This window comes from Desmodus rotundus, chromosome 8, assembly GCF_022682495.2.
Source record: "Desmodus rotundus isolate HL8 chromosome 8, HLdesRot8A.1, whole genome shotgun sequence".
In the NCBI taxonomy this organism is placed as follows: Eukaryota; Metazoa; Chordata; class Mammalia; order Chiroptera; family Phyllostomidae; genus Desmodus; species Desmodus rotundus.
In genome coordinates this window covers 133,185,206-133,202,119 of record NC_071394.1, presented here as the reverse complement: position 1 = coordinate 133,202,119, position 16,914 = coordinate 133,185,206, and the positions used below count along the sequence as shown (strand labels likewise).

General features: G+C 52.3%; 1 protein-coding gene across 3 annotated transcripts in view; it reads left to right on the top strand.

Moving 5' to 3' along the window:
• Positions 1–16,914, top strand: part of CNTN4 (contactin 4) — a 314,773-nt gene that overhangs the window by 163,948 nt on the left and 133,911 nt on the right. For all 3 annotated transcript variants that reach the window (XM_024566039.4, XM_045199695.3, XM_045199696.3), the window contains one exon: positions 2,760–2,855. In XM_024566039.4, coding sequence (XP_024421807.2) covers positions 2,760–2,855 — 96 coding nt within the window. The remainder of the gene's footprint in view (positions 1–2,759; positions 2,856–16,914) is intronic.

Genomic DNA, 16,914 nt, shown 5'->3' with positions numbered 1-16,914 from the left:
CCCGAGCTGCAGTCCCACTGCCTGCACACTGGGACCTGGGACTCCATGAGATTTCTGGGGGGAGGACTTGGCACTGGGCGACCTCTGTGTTTTGCCAATAGACGCTGTTACTGCTGACCAGGCCGTGGTCACAGTGACAGTGCCGCGTCTGTGACGTGCTCTCTTCCGTCACACCCATTTCTTGTGATCATTTCCCAGTACCAGGGCTTGGGAGACAAATGGCTCTAAATAAAGTAATTTATGGAAATAACTGAAAAAGCTCTGGTGTTCAGTGTGTGAGCTTCCAAAAACACCCATTCACGCACTCGGTCCTTTGATTAGGACACTAATGACGCTGCTGGCAACAAGCGTCTAGGGGGAGAGCCGCAGCCGAATGGACACCCAGTCTCTCCTTACGTGTGCGCACGGATGCAGTGCCCTAGGGTTGGTGTCAGCAGCCCTCCCTAGGCCTCACTGCTGCTTGGAGCCCTTTCTAAACAGGACGATGGGAGCATGGCGTGTCACAGGAGTCCAGCCCCCCTCAGAGGGCAGAACAACAACAGGCTGAGCACCAAACTCACAGCCGGAAAGACTTCACGCTTTTCAAATGTTAATCTCACTGAGTCTTTCTCCTTCATTCTTATTTTAAAACAGAGCACATTTGTTCTCACTCACGAGGAAGCAAAATCTTGCCCAAGGTCAATGGTAGGACTACGGAAGGCAGCAATGATTTCCAGGCAGGTCCCTCTACCTGTGGGCTTGCTGTTCGCCAGGCAGGGAGGGCCCAGCGCCTGGAATCCATTTCAGTGAAGCAAGAAAGATGTCTGAGTATCTCATCCAGCACATCCGGGAACGCGCTGTGCCCTGTCTCCCCAAGCCTGTGGAGCTGCACGGAGTTAGAAACGCAAATGGGAGAAACAGGAGGCCATCCTTCCAGCTAATCGGAGAGTTAAAAATCGTTGCACGTATCTCTCATTTCCTCTCGTTTTTAATGCTTCTTCTCAGTCAGAGCCGTGGTGGGTTTCTTCATCTCTGTTATCCGTCAGCTCCTGATTTTTCATGCAACTCTGGAGATTGGATGGGATGTCTGTGCTGAGGCTGATGACTTATTCTAAGGACCTGCCTACAGGAGTGACAGTTCAGACACACTCGGTGTCACTCTCAGGAGTAATGATTTACACTATTAATGCCATAATGAAGTTTTCAAAATCTCTGGTTTAATCTCCTCCAAAGGGTTCCCAAACCATCTCCTTAAAGAGAAGAAAAATTCATGTCCTGGCCCCACCAGGGGCTCACTGAATAAAAAGTGTTTTATTACATCAGAAACGTGGTCTGGATTCCAGTCTGATTCTGTTGTGTGCTAACGTGTGTGACCTCCAGGCCCCCTCACGCCTGGGCTCTGGTGGCCTCCGGGTGCCCAGGAGCGGACATCACAGGTCAGTCCTGCCTGCCAGCCTCAAGTCCTTTCAGGCCGGGAGCTGTGTTCTCACGATGTGTGTGTCCTGAGCTGGCGACCAGATGATGTTTAATGAGAATGTTAGAAATACTTAATTCGTGAAAACAGTAATGCACGGGCTCACAATTTGCTTAAATCCAGAAGAAGCTGGGAATCACGGTGTGTGTGTGCCTCTGTTGTACCGCCCCGAACCGCCCCTAAAACCCAGGCTGCATTTGGAAGCCCTCCACGTGCAGCGCTGTGCCGGGGCCCCCTTCTCTCCATCCCTCTGGATGCAGCCTTTAGCAAGTGCTGTGGGACCTGTCTGCCAGTCTGCGTAATGGGGACGATAATCCTGCTTAACTCAGTGATCTCCGTCAGGACGGCTTGAGGTCATTCGCATGAAATGCTCACCCACGAGGCCAGGGGAGGAGGCAGCAGGGGTCACGGACCGTCCAGTGCGCAGTGAGCTGGCCCGCAGCCCGCCAGGGTGCCCTGGGTGCGGCACGCACCTCAAGTCCCGTAAGAAGCCATTAAATCAAACATCTTGCGTGACAAAAACGAATCAGCACCTCAGACACTCCTCGACAGGATGTAAGTTTACGAGGATGGAGTGGAAACCGTTTTTAACAATAACATCTCATTTCATTGGACACGTTTCTTATGTGAACTTGTTCCTAGTGGTGACCCCTCATGCGGTGACTGCAGCTGTGATCTGGGGTCTGTGGTGGCTTCTCTCTCCCCCCAGACCTGCCCTCCCAGAGAAAGGGGACCACCCTTCCAGACAGAACCTAGGACAGTGTCTTATAAACACTTCAGACTACACATGAGCTTTAAACAGCTGTATATGAGTGTGTGCCTGTCTGTACGCTGTGTATAGTGTGTGTGTGCAGAGCCCTGCCTTTGTACAGAGAGCGACAAGCATGGTCACATGTAACAGAGCGGTTTGTGCAGTGAACAGACTTTCTTCACCTAGACTGGGGCTGTCCATAGAATGTTCTAGAGCAGTGGAGACACCCTGTCTTTGCCGTCCGGCATGGTGACCAGTAACCACATGTGCCAGCAAGTAGCTAGTGTGGCTGAGGAACTGGATTATAGATCTTCCTTCATTTTAGGTGCTTGGAATCTAAACAGGGCCCTGTGGCGAGCGGCTGCCCTACAGCACAGACGCGGAATCCTGGACGACAGGACAGTGTCCTGTGAGAGGAGGCTGAGCGGCATCCGCCCCGGTGGGGCCCCAGAGGCCAGCTCCCAGCACAGGCCTCCCTCCGGGAAACATGGCACTGTCACGTGACACCCTAGGACTTCACGGGCTAAACCCTGTTTCTTTGATTTCTGCCCACAGATCTTGAGAACTTCAAAACGAGGACACGGAGCACGGTGTCAGTCCGTCAAGGTCAGGGGATGGTGCTACTGTGCGGGCCGCCCGCCCACTCTGGAGGTGAGTCCAGCCCTGGCCCCGACCAGGGCGTGCCTCGGGGGCTCCTGGCTCTCGTCCCAGCACCAGCTGAGGGGACAGTGTCGCTGGTAGATGCCCACAGTGCCTCTGTGTTGAGGAGGACTCATCCCCTGTGCCCGCCATTGTTAGGATTGGAAGATGTCAGGTTGTGCAGACGTCCTGCCCACTGCTATCACCTGGTGCAGGGGAAAAGGCCCTGAGTTGGTGGGAGTCTGAATCCTGTTACTTGCTACAGGGACAGGGACAGTACCCTGAGGTCTTTTCCAGTGGGATCAGGCTAAAAGCTGGCCTCGCTTCGGTTCATGCTGTTGTCGGCCCTGTGCCCAAAGACCCAGACCCAGTCCTGTGACTGCAGGCTCCAGGACCACTTTGTAAGGGTTCACGGTGGCTGGGCCACTGGGCACGCACTTGGCCGTGAGCGAATGGAAAGCCTGCTCTCGTGGCTTCAGTAACCCGCGTTCGCCATGTTCTCACACTCGCTTCCAACCGGGCTGACGGTATGTGGTTCAGGCTGGCGCTTCCTGAGGGCGTCCTCCAGAGCCTGGTCTTTTCTCTGGTCCGCTCTGGTCTCAGGCGCGTGGTGTGCTGAGGCTGCAGGTGTGCAGGCAGGTGGAGGAGATGGGAGGAGGCCAAGATGGAGCTTGGAGTCCCCACACTTCAGCTCAGCGTGTCTCCATAGTGGGGAGAGTTGCTTTGCCTGAGAACGTTTACCTGCATTGCATTGATTGTGCCCAGTGGCAAAGAGGACAGAAAAGGCAAGTATTTTAGAAGATACATGATGGCCCAAAAAATACATTAATTCTGTGAATAAAAGAGAATGTGGAGAGAGGCTGTGGAGGCAGCTTGCGGCTCCAGCTAGAAGGACCTACCTACCTGAGCGGCAAATCAGACGGCACAGAGAGGATTCAGGTGTGCAGGGCTCACAGGTGTGCAGGGCTCACAGGTGTGCAGGGCTCACAGGTGTGCAGGGCTCACGGGTAGTGCCATTTGCCAGGGTTCCACCACAGTGTGAGGTGACTGAGGGATAAACTCTCCTCTTGGAAGCTCTGGATAAAGTCCAAGTTCATCTCAGCTACCCTTGTGGTGGCCTTAGTTCCCCATTTGGTTTGACGTGTGTTTTAAAACGAAAATATTTTACACTGAGCACTTGAAAACACCCTTTTATTTTCATCCTGTATTCAAGCATTGTCGCTCTTCCTTCCTCATCTCCTGGCCCAGCCCCCATTTCCATCAGGAAACAATCAGCAAAGTAAGCGAAGGCTCCACTTCAAGTACGAAGAAGACTATACAAACAGGCCGGAGAGGCAGGTGCCCTTCAGGTCTGGGTCAAGGCCATGGAGTCCTGGGGCTGCTGGCTTTGCAGGCCTCAGAGGATGCAGACTGGAGGCCAGGGGTCTGTGTTTTGAGAAGGGGCCTGTTCTTTAGGGCCCCACCTGCCCTGCCAGTCAGTGTCGAACTCGTCGCCTCCAGGCCCGGCCCCGAGTGCTGGCCCTGCCGCGTCTCCAGTCATTCTTCGGTTTCGGGCACACGCCCTCCCACTCCCCGTGCCACCCTCCACTCAGCTAGAAAGGCAATTAATGAAGGGAAATCTCAGATCCCTTTTATTCTATCTTTCCGTAGTACTAACTCAGTAAAAACTGGACGCAGTTACTGCGTACGTTTGCATTATTGGAGTCCTGCCCCTGTACGAGGAAACCAATTGGCTGGGTGGGTATTCAGGTTACAGAAAAGCTCACACACAGACTAACACACCCCTTATTATTATGAAATCTGATCAAAATAAGAATCGAGGATTCTGCTCATTTCTCCCCAGGCTACTGCCACAGCATCAAGGCTATGTGACAGGGCAGTACGCCGAGCCCTGATCTTGTAGAGTTATTAAGGAGGCGCCCTGCCCTCTGACACCCTGGGAAGGGCAAAACCCCTGCCGTGCCGGGGGCAGCCCCCAGAGGACCTGCGTCCTCCTCTGGGCACAGAGACACGCGTTCGACCTTCCCCAGATGTCCCCGTGGTGCGCCTGCAGCCCGGAAGCCAGACAGCGAGCCATGCTGAGGCGTCTGACAGCCTCGCTGGTGAGAGGAAGGGAGTGAGGACCCTCACGTCGGTCCTGTTAGGAGCCGCGTGCTGGGCCCACTGTGGGCCGGGCAGGCAGGTGGGGAGGCTGTGAGGAAGCACATCGCCAACACCCACCTGTCAGGGGCAGCAGACTTAGAGAGGGGACTCGGAGGTGCACCCCCCCAGAGTTCCTCCAAACCCTCCAGCGCCACGTACACAGTAGGGACACTGTCACTGCTTCTCCATGCCACTGTCACCTCGGCGCTGGCAGAGTCACCGCAAGCCACCAGCCATGCTAAGTAAGCATTCAGACCCAGCAGGTGGTACCCCAGTTCCCACTGCAACGGCACCCGTCGGGGAAGGAAGGGGGCCGGCCTCTGTTCTGGCCGCAGGATACGGAGCAATGGCAGATGCCTGTGGTCAGGGGGCCACATGTCTTGTTTCAAAGCCGGGTGGCGTCAGGCCTTCTCGGGGTCCCAGGGAACTGAGTAGCAGTGGGTCTGTCTTTCTTGAAAAGCATTTCGGTCAGCAGGCCTCTGCATGACCCCCCCAATCTCTGTGTGTGGCGTCCCTCTCACTCCGGGTTAGCAGATACAGTTCAGACGTGATGTCACTGCATAGATTTCACTATTAAGTCCTGATAGAGACACAAAGCCCTGGAAGTCGCTGCTGGGCTCGCATTGCCCTGAGGCCCAGGGCCCTCACCTGGCTCCCCTCCCCACTAGGCTGCCGCCCCCAGGCACCCAGGGCCCTGCGCCAGGCTCCATTAGACAGGAAAGGGCTGAGGTTCTCCCTCCTCCCCAGGTGTAAGCACCACAGCTGCCCCTCAGTGGCATCCTCACGCAGTTCCTCAGGGGGGCCTTCTGTCCCCACCTGCCTCTCATCTCAGCAGGAGCCTTACTCTCGGGGTACGGTCGTGGGCTGGGGTACAGTCTGCAGGCCGGGGCCCCTGCCCAGGGCCTGTGCAAGCAGGATCTGGATTTTAACAAGATCACCAAGTGACTCACGTGCACAGTAAGGTCGGGGAAGCCCTGAGCTGACCTGTGGTGCACACACATGCACACACGTGTGCACGCACACACACCCATGCACACACACCAGCTCTGCCTGTGCTGGCAGGACAATGAAGCATTGCCTGGGCAACATGTTGAAGCCGTAGGTGCCCACCCTTCTCCCCCAGGGTGCTCTGGTTCCGGGAACCTGGGACGGTCCCCAGGGCTGTGTGCAGTAGACCGTGAGACAGCACCAGATGTTCCACCCACAGACCACCTCCTGTGGAACCAGCCCAGGCCCGCCACATTGCCCGGGCGAGGGGCTGACGCTTATGCCAGATCCTTGTTTCAGAGACCTTGGCTAGAATCACCCCTGGCTCTCCCTTTGACCTCATATATTTCTGTGGCCATTGATTAGGGAGGCGGATGACTCAGAGGAGTCTGGCATTTTCTCATGTCCCAGGTGACATTTTGCATCGGCCAGCTCTGACATCCTGTCAGGGAAAGTATGGCTTTCTGGAGCACAGAAGAGAAAGCCTGTTATTCTGAGATTATTTCATTGTCGTGAGTTTTATGGAAACTAGCTATAACTGTCATTATTCGGTGCTTTTGCCCAGAACATGTCCCCATTAGAGTTCAATGCTATTCCAACGCATCAGACACAGGGACTTTATAACAGCATCTGGATGTGGTTTCTTTAATTCCACAGTTGTCAGACTTCCATTCAACTCGATTTCTGACAGTTCAGAGTAATGGTGGTTCTATATTTTAGTTGTAATTTTTATGTGGTCATGCGAGGAGGCGAGCCATGTCTACTTACACCACCATCTTGGCCAGAAGTCCAGAAGAGATGATTCGTGATTTATATTCCTTAACAACTGTTTAGCTGGCATATATTTTTCAGAAACGTCTCCCAGGAGGTTCCCGTCGAGTCTGTATCTGCTGTGCGTGTGTATCAGTCTGCCCGGCATTGTGGCTTGTTAAAAACGCCGAGCAGCTTTCTGACGACGTTTGAAAACTGCCCTTAAAGACTCGAATGACAGTGAGGCTCCTCTCCCAACAGTCTCTCGTGGGCCACACCCTGTGTGGTCCCGCACACTGCACCTCAGAGAGCACTGGGGAGACCAGGAGTTTAAAAAGTGCTGGTATTTTTTAATGGACCACAAGTCTTCAAAAGTGTGGTCTTCCACTTGTTTGAGGGGCATTTTTACAAAAGCAAAATTTGGTATTTTTAAATCATTATGACATTAACAATTACTTAATTGTCATGAACAGCTGCAAGAAGCATGCCACTCGTAAGTGTTGACTTTCAGTCTCCTCTTCCGGTTCCATGACAGCTGGCGGACCCTGCACGTGGGCAGCGAGGGAGGCCGGGTCTTCCGCCTCCGTCATCTTATTCTGCCCACACGTGCACGTGTGTGCCTGTGGACTGAGAGGAGGTGCTCCAAGATAGATCCAGTTTTTAAAACCCTTAAATTGCAAGTGATAAGTAACAGTCTTGGGATACTGAGTCCTCATCAGGTCCCCTCCAGGGTCACTGCCCACAGGCCTGTGACCTGAGGAAGCCACTTCACCTGAGAGCCCTTATCTCCTGCAAGGGCTGTAGACACCGCAGGTATGCATTCGCCTAGACGGGCCTCGGTGGGGATCAGTGACTCAGAGAGCTTCTGTCACTGAGGCAAAAGTGGGCTCTGGTCACCTGGACTTGGACCCCTAGGAAATAAGGATTAGAATGCTGCTTGGGGTATCATCGAAACACTAGGTGATCCCTCAAGACTATTAGGGATCGATCAGACTTGTGTAAACCCTCTCTATGATACTGGTTCATGGAAAAATGGGTTCCTGGGTTCCGCCTCAAAGCCAGGGAGCTTTGCGTACTCACTGAGCCGGTGTCCGTTGCAGTTCCGTGAGGAAGGGCCGACAGCGGCCGGTTAATCAATACCGTAGACTAGCAAGTGTCTCTTTTTCCTGGTACTAAATGCACGTAAGACAAACTGGTTTGGTGCTCCTGGATTCTACCACATTCCTTGCAAAGAGACAGGTCTGGACTCTTTCATCAGAAATGCATTGAGCCCGTCTCTCCCTTTGTTCGCTTCCCAAGTTGCCAGTCGGGGGAGGCAAGCAACTGGCTCAGCTCGGAGGCGTGAACCCACCTGGGAGATGAAGGTTTTGTTCATTCGCCTCCCTTTCGCACCCACCGAGCAGAAGAAGGGCCACGCTGACCGGGGACTGCTGGCCATAAACCATCCCACCCGAGTGGCGGGGCGGAGCGTTTGCCATTGGGAGGAGGGCCCTGGGATCACCCCTCTTCTCCACACCAGGGACACGCCCCAGTCTCGGCCAAGGGCTCCCCGAGCTGGAGGGGAGTCGGCAGAGGGAGCAAAAGCGAGAAGGAGGCTGTGCTGGTCCAGAGAGTGACTGGCCCCCCAGGGATGGGACAAGAAGAACTGAGGGGACCGTTTCCGATGTCGGTTTTCTCCCCAATCTGTTCAGCATATTTTCTGATGCAGCTGACATGGCATCTGGCCCCTGCCTGTCCCTGGCAGCTCCTTTCAAGACAACTTGAGTGTCGCATCACAATGCTTTTGAAGGCCTGAGGCCAACAGCTAGCTGCACACGTGTGAAGGAAAAAATGAGTCTGCCTCAGCAGCAAGCATTCCCTGCTTACAGAGTAACGCTAGACCTTATGTAGTGCCTGAGCCCCCCGTTTCTTAAATTAACCAGTGTGGAAGATCTCCCGTCTGGTTCTAGGAAGAATCGCCCCAGCGTGGTAGCCGCAGGCTTTCTGCCTAAATTCTCCTTTTAGTTCCAGTGAGAGAGCTGTCCAAGGTGGCTTTGTATTTATGGGAAGTCCTGGGCCATGGCTCAGAGAGAGACGCAGCTACTTGATAAATAGCAGCTAATTACATGCAGTTGTGTGTGTGCACGTAGCCTAAAGAAGATGGTTTAATTTAAAAAAGAAAATAGCACAATAAATTCTGAAAAATTCTTTTTCTCCTTCTTTTCCCCCTTGGCGTCTGTGCCGCTGTTCCCAGGGTCTTACTCGGCAGAAGGCAGGGATCCCAGTTCATTAACGATGGCCCTCACTGCCGGCTCCTGGCTGCCACTCTACTAGATTTAATGACAGGCACTAAAAAAGTATTTGTGAGTAGACTTAAAATCAAGTTGGGAATGTAGTTTCTTTTTAAACATCAGAAAAAATTGGAAAGATTACCTCCAGGTTTGATCCTTGGAATGGGAGGCCCATGGGTCAGTCAGAGTGAGGGCCAAGTGCAGCAGCGTCAAAAGGAAGCAGCCGTGGGGATGTGGGACTTGATCCACCAGGCCAAGGGATCCCCAGGCTGGGGTCATTCTGCAAACCCAGCCTCCTGTCAAGCTGTCCCCTGTGAGCTGTCCTGCTCCGCAAAGCGGTGCGGGGTGACACTGTGTGGGCGCAAGGACTGCAGAGATGTGGGACCATGTCACCTGTCCTGTCCCATGTCCGGCAGTGGGCTCCCCGGGGTGCACCAGCCAGACCCCAGCACAGGACCAGCACGATCTTGCAGCAGTGCGAACCTGGCTGAGCAGTTCCTAAGTACCCAGTGGTCCACTACTGCAGGGTCTATGGGACTGTCCTTGGGTCCACGCCCACCGGACATACTCCCCAGGAGCCTCAGCTTTCCACTGCAGCAGAAAGGAGCTGCTCCTGGGATGCGCTTGCAGCCACGAGGCCGTGTTTTGTCAGGCCAGAGCGTCTCGTGTTGCATTGAATGAAGCGGGATGACGGTGCAGTGCCGGAGTGAGAACATGCTGCCCGGTCCTGCAGTGTGGACTTGGCCACGGCTGGGAGACCAGAAACTGGAGGCTCACAGTTGCAGCTTCGCCATCGTCAGGGACCTGGGGCCTGGGCCTGCGCCGGCACCAATAAGGAGGGGCCACATTTCTGATGCGCTTTGAACTCATTTAGTGTGGTTTCTCAGATGCTTAGGAGGAAAATAACTAGTAGGCAAATCAAAGAGCAGAGAAAATGATGCACTTGGGCAAGTAAAGTTCATCTTCACAGTGAAGGACTAGATTGTGGCACCCCGTCCGGAGGTGGGGTTAGAGCTGCCTGCGCTGTGCAATGCTGAGTGAGAAGGAAATACGTTAATTAAGTGGCTGTATTTTCACCGGTGCCTAGTAATACGGACGAAAAGCTTTTTTAACCAGTCACACTGTCTGCGCTAACCATAGTCACTCACGATTCTGACATTTGAGACAGAGAACACGCACAGAATTCCAGGTTGGGCCGTAGTAGGGACCGAGCTCCTACCTTAGGAACTGAAGCCAGTGCCCGATCTTCAGTCCGGAGGCTGGGAGGATGTTCACGCTCGACGCAGGATCCAGCGCGGGATCCGGCTGCTGACAGGGAGCAGCGTTGTGTCCCAAGCCGAGAGAGCTCTTGGTCTTCTTCTACCCCAACCCACCTGGCTTTCTCATGTCCACTGGATGCAAGCCACCACGTATCCCAATTTACACGGTCACAGCGAGTCCCCAGGAAGGAGGTATGTCATCGCGGACCTCCATGGGCATCCATAAACCCATATGGCAGCGTGGCTGGGCAGTCGGGGGCTGGTAGTAATGCCGCACGTCAGACAACCAAAGAATCGCGACTTGGCGAAGCAGTTTGGAATCCGTGCAGTTTCTCGTCCCCTCAAACCAGCTCATGTATTAGAAGACGCCTTGGAGCGCAAGGCATAGGTGTTCAAAGCCCAGGTCTCATCATTTCATGCAGATTCGGGTTTGCCCTTTGAAAAGATCAACAGGACTTTGAGAAAGAAGAGGCAGCTGATGGAGGGGTCCTGCATTTCTGCCACGTGTGGCTCCCACTCACTGCAAAGTGCAGTAGGCCTGCCACGCCTCTGAAGTAAAAATCCGAACACCAGACAGACGCCCCACACCATCTTCCCCGCAGGTCTTGCCACCAAGTGACTGTCCTTGTGTCTCCAAGGCCGAGGTCCTGTCAGCTCACAGGTCCATGCGCTCAGGGGAAATGGTGACAGGCAGGATTAGCGCTGGGTCCTAGTGGAGCACATAACTTAGGATTTCAAGGTTGAAGAGACTAGGTTGCTTTTGAAAAGTGGAAGTGTTGAGGTGTGGCAGGACCTCCCAGGTGCCAGGACCGTTGCAGACGTGGCAGGTGGAGGAGTGTGCAGAAGCAGCGCGGTCCCCCTGACCACGGGAATGTAGGTCCGGCCGTCACTCTGGGATGTGTGCTCTGGGGTATGGGTGGGAGGGGGACAGGGCTCCATGGTCCGACCAGGTGACATCAAGGGATGCGGTGAGGACAAGAGAAGGTGCTCGGAGCTGAGGTTGGAGGAGGACAGAGTGCAGGTGCAGGGAGGAGGGAACAGTGTCTGAGATGGAACAAGAGCCATAGGTCTGCAGCGGGGGGCTGTCTGGCGCTAGGGAAACACTGGGTGGCAGCACCCCATGAGGGGCGGGGGAAAGGACAAGCCTCAGCCCAGGTTGTGGCAGAGATGATGCTCTGACATGTTCTCAAAGATTTAGATGGTTTTCTGAAAAGCAATTAGAAATCGCTAAAGATTTAAGTAGCCTTGCGAGGTAGGAGATGAGTTAGGGTGGAGGCAGTGTTAAATGGGTACTTGGCAGCCCAGGCCCATTTTTTATTACCAGCTTTCTACGCAAGACAAAGAAAGAAGCAAAGTTCTAGCCAGACTAGACACAGAGGGTGGCCGTCACAAATGTACCTGAGAGTGACCTGGAGTCAGAGCACAAAAAGGTTGCACTGGAAAGTGAAGGTAGGAGATGAGTCCATTCCGGCCGCTGTGACAGCGCCCCGCAGCCTGGGGAGCTGAGAAAGGGCAGAAATCCGTTTCCCACCATTCCGAAGACTGGGAGCCTGAGATCCAGTGCCAGCAGGGGTGGCGAGGGCCCTGTTCTGGGGACACAACAGGCACCAGTTCAGAGTGCTCACAGGCCAGAGGAGACGAGGGAGCTCCTGGAGCCTCTTTTTAAGAGCTCCAGCCATTCAGGAGGCCCCACCTCGTGACCAGTCACCCCACAGGTCCCGCCTCCTGGCACATCACCTTAGGGGTGAGGCACTTGGGGGGACACACACATTCACACCAACGCAGAGACTCATGACTAAGCTGCTGAATCGACAGCAGCAACGTCTGTATGGAACACACGTCGCCTCCGGTGTCTGTTAACCAGTCTGGGAGCTGGCTGCTTACTGGGGGACAGTTTGTCCAAGGGACCCAGAGGAAGTGTCTCACCAGATTCATCACCATGCACGCGCCCACACACACACCATCGTTTTCCCCACTTAAGAATCAGTAGGAAGCCCCCAGTCCCAAGCCCTGCTTCACAGAGAAAGAGGCAGGCCTGGCCCACTGCCTGGGGCCTCGGAGACGGTCACAGCAGTTCAGTGCAAAGAAGCAGCAGGATGCTTTAACTGAGGTGTCCCAGTGACAGCCAGACACCAGTCGGCCAGGAAGGCAAGTGGCCACGACACTGCCTGAAACCTCCAGTCTGATGGGGCTCCGGGGAGCCCCCGGCGGTGCGCTCCTTGAAATGAAAGGGTGTGCCTGGGTAGGCTTGGGAGACTCACAACCAGCACCCATATGCAGAGTTACCTACGGGCTCTCCTCACCCTGTTGCCTAAGCAAGTGCCCCGACAAAGCAGGGGTGGGGTCAGGCACTGCCTCCTGAGAGCACCCAGCCACACCAACTCGCACGTGGAAGGGGCACCCTCAGAAAATCAGTAGGATTAAAGATGCCTCTCAGGGGTCCCATGACACAAGGGGCCAGAGGGAAAGGCAGCTGAGTCTGGTACAGGCGTGAAAGAGTTAAAGTCTGCAGCACAGACTCAGCGAAGAGCCCATGAATGTTGCAGCCTGGAATGAGTGATAAGCACTACTGGATAAATAAGGTTTTTTTAAATGCAGAAGTGGAAGTGCGATGGCCAGAGAGCTTCGTGAGCATGGAAATCAGGGAGCGAAGACCTAATCGCTCACGAGGTGTCCCCGGTCAGTGTGTGCGCACACCTGTTCTATTTCATTCGATGGCGCACCTGCAATCCCGTGTCATTACAGTATCCTTCTAACAGTCAAAGCGTGTTGTGCTTTCTCCTCTTGCAGAGGGAGCTGAAAGTTGTTACGGTATTCGGGATTTTAATAATTAGAGGAAATACAGGTCTAGGAAGGTATAAAAACAGAACGTGTGCCTTCCAAGTTGCTGGGGACAGTTAAACCAAGAAATTCCAATCTCTCAGCCAACAGCTAAAAGTAGAGATGAGCAGAACAGCATAAATTTTAAAATACACAAAAAGGACGACAGATAAAAGGTATGTAACTTAGGACAAAGTATAAAGAGATGCAACTTCCTTATTAAACGTGAGAGCTTCAGACTGAGTCACACAGACCAAGGATGCGATCTGACCGAGATAGGACAGCACTCACGTTCAAATCTAGTACCTAACAAAATGGGTTTTACTTTTAATGTTTTAGGTACCCCTTTTAATTTTAAACGGGGTTAAGAATGCTACTGTAGAAAGCTGGAGTTGAAATGTTGGAGTTATTGGTAAATAACTCAGTTTACCCCATTAGTGAGAGATTTTTACAAAGAAAAGAAAGGAGGGTAAAATTACTAGTTTAAGACCAAGTATTATTAACATGCAAAAATATTAAATCAGGAAGAGATACTTTTTGCTATCAAAATGCACAAACCACAATGCAGACACACCAATTACATTGTTTTCAACACCATAAAAGATAAGGTCAAATTTATAATGCTAAAAACTCGGAAATACATGGAGAAATTACTGAAGCACATTTGTTATTTAACTTGACAGGCTAAATAAATAGGATACAGGAATTTGACTAATGAAATAACAAATATGTTTATGTACTTTCCTTTCAAATGCCTATGTAATGCTTGTTTTAGTTGGTTATATATTAATCCAAGAAAAAAATGTGAACAAGTTGAAATTATTATCTGCCAGAATGTAGTTAAACTGGAAATCATAGGTCAAGTATGTACAGCAACAATAACCACGTTTAAAAAGTCAATGCGTGCGGTGTCAAGTCCGTTTTCTAATTCCTACTGAGTGAAAACAAAAATAAAAGCCGTTGTATAGGTGTTTCACAAGTGAAAGAAATGAGAACAGGTATATCTACACTCATGAAATTTAGGAAAGTCTACCCAGAAGCAAATTAATAACCTTACATTAACTTGTAAAGTTATTACAAAGTGTCATAATTTACATTGGAAACCAAAATCAATAAACTAAGTATTCACCTCATGAAGTTGAAACGAACACAAAACCAGCTATGGGAAATGAAAGGGAAGAGAGAAAGCTCTACATCAGTGAATTAGAAACAGATGCAGCACACGGAGACCCCTGAGAGCTTTGAGAGAGAGAAAATGCAAGCACGCTTCTCTCCAAATCTAATCAAGAACAAACAAGAGAAATATAAATGCAGAAAATTAGAACTAAAAAGAGCATATCATTTTACATATAAGACTTAAAATCATAAGAGAAACTACATACTACTCTGTGATCATTTGAACATCTGGATGAAATGAACCATCTACTGAAAATGTATAAATAACAAAATTGAACCCAGAGAACACAAAAAACCTGAATAGACCAATCAGCGATCATGGCAGGAATTGGAAGTTGTAAAGAATGACTTTCTCCGAGTGCTGTGGGCTATAAAATTTATAAGGAAATTCTTTGGAAAGTTGAAGGTGATTCCCCTGCCACACAGCCGGTGCCAGAGCAAAGCCTTGAGGACCTAGTCCGTTTCACGGAACGGCCCCGTCCTGGCGCCGGAGCCCAGTGGGCAGCCTAAGGGGAGCAGTCTCACCTGCGGGCACAGAACTTGCGTCATGGCTAACGTGTGCCAGGGGCTATTTTAAATGCTTTACACACATGAACTAACTGGATTCTTACAGCCGCCTGGCGGTGCCCCCATTTTGTAGATGACAAAGCCCCTGAGACATGGTCTAAGGAAAGCTGACCTGCCTCCGCAATTCACGGGCCCCCATTTTGGGATATGTTTATAAAATGGGGGAAAGTTGTAAGTGCAGGTAACTCAGGACCCGTGGACATGAACAAGGGAGGGGGGATGGCCAGAGAAAGTGGGGGTGCTGGGTAGAGGGGGCAATGGAGGAAAAATTGGGACAACTATAACAGCATAATCAATTTTTTAAAAGGCCAGAAGAGTGCTAGCTTAGATCCTTCTTATATTCAAGATTAAAAACACAAAAATTAAGTTGTAGAATGCAATCACCATGAACAGCAGGAAGATATGTCTATTTCCTGCTCGATGACACCCAACAGCTGGAGCGCCTGAGAGACAGGCACGAGCGCATCAACCTGGATGACGGCTGGACCTGAATGAGGTCGCAGCAGGGCTCACGGTACCATTATGTCAACTTTTGTCATCAGTATATGTTTGAAAATTTTCATGACCAAGCATTCAGAACTGCCAGATTTTAGCACACGGTTCTCCACTGTTAGTTACCTCCTCCAAAAAAGCATTTTCATCCCAGCCTTTGGGGAAGGAAAGTGTCTGGGTTGTGTGGGGGAGTCGCTAGCACACGTGGCTACATTTGAGAACCACTGTGAATCTTCGACTTAGAACAGCTGCCCTCGGCACCCTGAGAGACGGTGATCACGAAAAGTGCCCGGATGGGCAGTCATCCGCTCCGCTCCACTCCGGCCAGAGCAGTTCTGAGTCTCCAGCGGCGGGTCCCCGCTGTGTTCCCAGGGCAAGTGGGCAGTGATGCACCTTCAGTCTGCGCTCAGCCCAGCTCAGGGGACTTGGCTTTCCGCAGGGGATGGGTGACAAAAACCTACATATCAACACCCCCATCCCCAACCCGCACTGTAGCCTCGTTAGGGGAATTGCTGGCAGCGAGTGCATTATGCTAAGGGGGTACGTTCGTTTTCAGGTTAGGAAACTTTAAATTCAAGTTGACAGAGCTTCTATTTTCATTCCCCATGCTCATCTTGGCTGGGGAGATGTGGCGTTTGTCACTAAACATCAGCCAGTGAAATACAGGGAGAGGATGGGAAGTCGGCAGTCCAGAGCCTGAAATTGGCTGTGATCTGAAATCTGCCATGTTTTATTTTGCAGCAGGCACCGTGCCGAATCTGCTTCCCACGGGTACACCTCCTCTCTCGTGAAATCCAGGTGCCTGGCAGAGATCTTTAGCAGCAGAAACACAATTAGCATAAGTTATCTCGGGGCGCACGGGGTCCCAGGGAGCTCGTAGACATTGGGGGCCGAGTCTGAGACACCGGGAGGTTCACAGCTGAGGACAATAAGCATGAGATGCTGCGCTGTCGTTTTCCTGGCCACAAGTGGCTTCGAAGGACGGCCAGTCCCTGTCCAAGGCGCCCCCCAACCCCACTGTTACACACAAGTGACATCCCGTTTGAATGTCACGGTCCATCCACAGAGCTCAGCGTCCAGTGGCTTGTATGCTATGTGGAAGCTTCCAGAACGAGAACGAATAGCTTCATTGAAAAGTAGGCTGTGAGCCTAAGTCTGTCCTCCGTAATCCCAGCTTTAAACGCTCACCTTTGCAGTGTTCAGTACATACCTTAGAAATGAGTTACAGGGGTGTAAAAGGGCTGTTATGGCCACTTCCGACAAATACCCAGCCCCCCCGCAGCCTGTTTCAGTGGAAGCCCGGAGTCAACCAGGATTAGGTCACTGCAGTCTGTTTGCTTCAGCAGTGGGTGTGAGAAAAAGGGCAGCGTTAAGAGTCTCTGCTCACAGACGGGTGGAATATATTTGTCATTCAGGCCCCGTGCCTTGCAAGAATAACAACAATAATTAGGAAGAATTTGGGGCGTGGACCCTGGGATTTGTGCACAGCTCTGTGAGCTGCTCCCCTGCTCACTCGGGACCCCGGCCCAGACGCTGACCCGTGACCCCCACGCAGAGGTCTGCCTGCAGCTCCTGCCAGCGCTGCAGCCCGAGGGGCCGTGAGCGCGG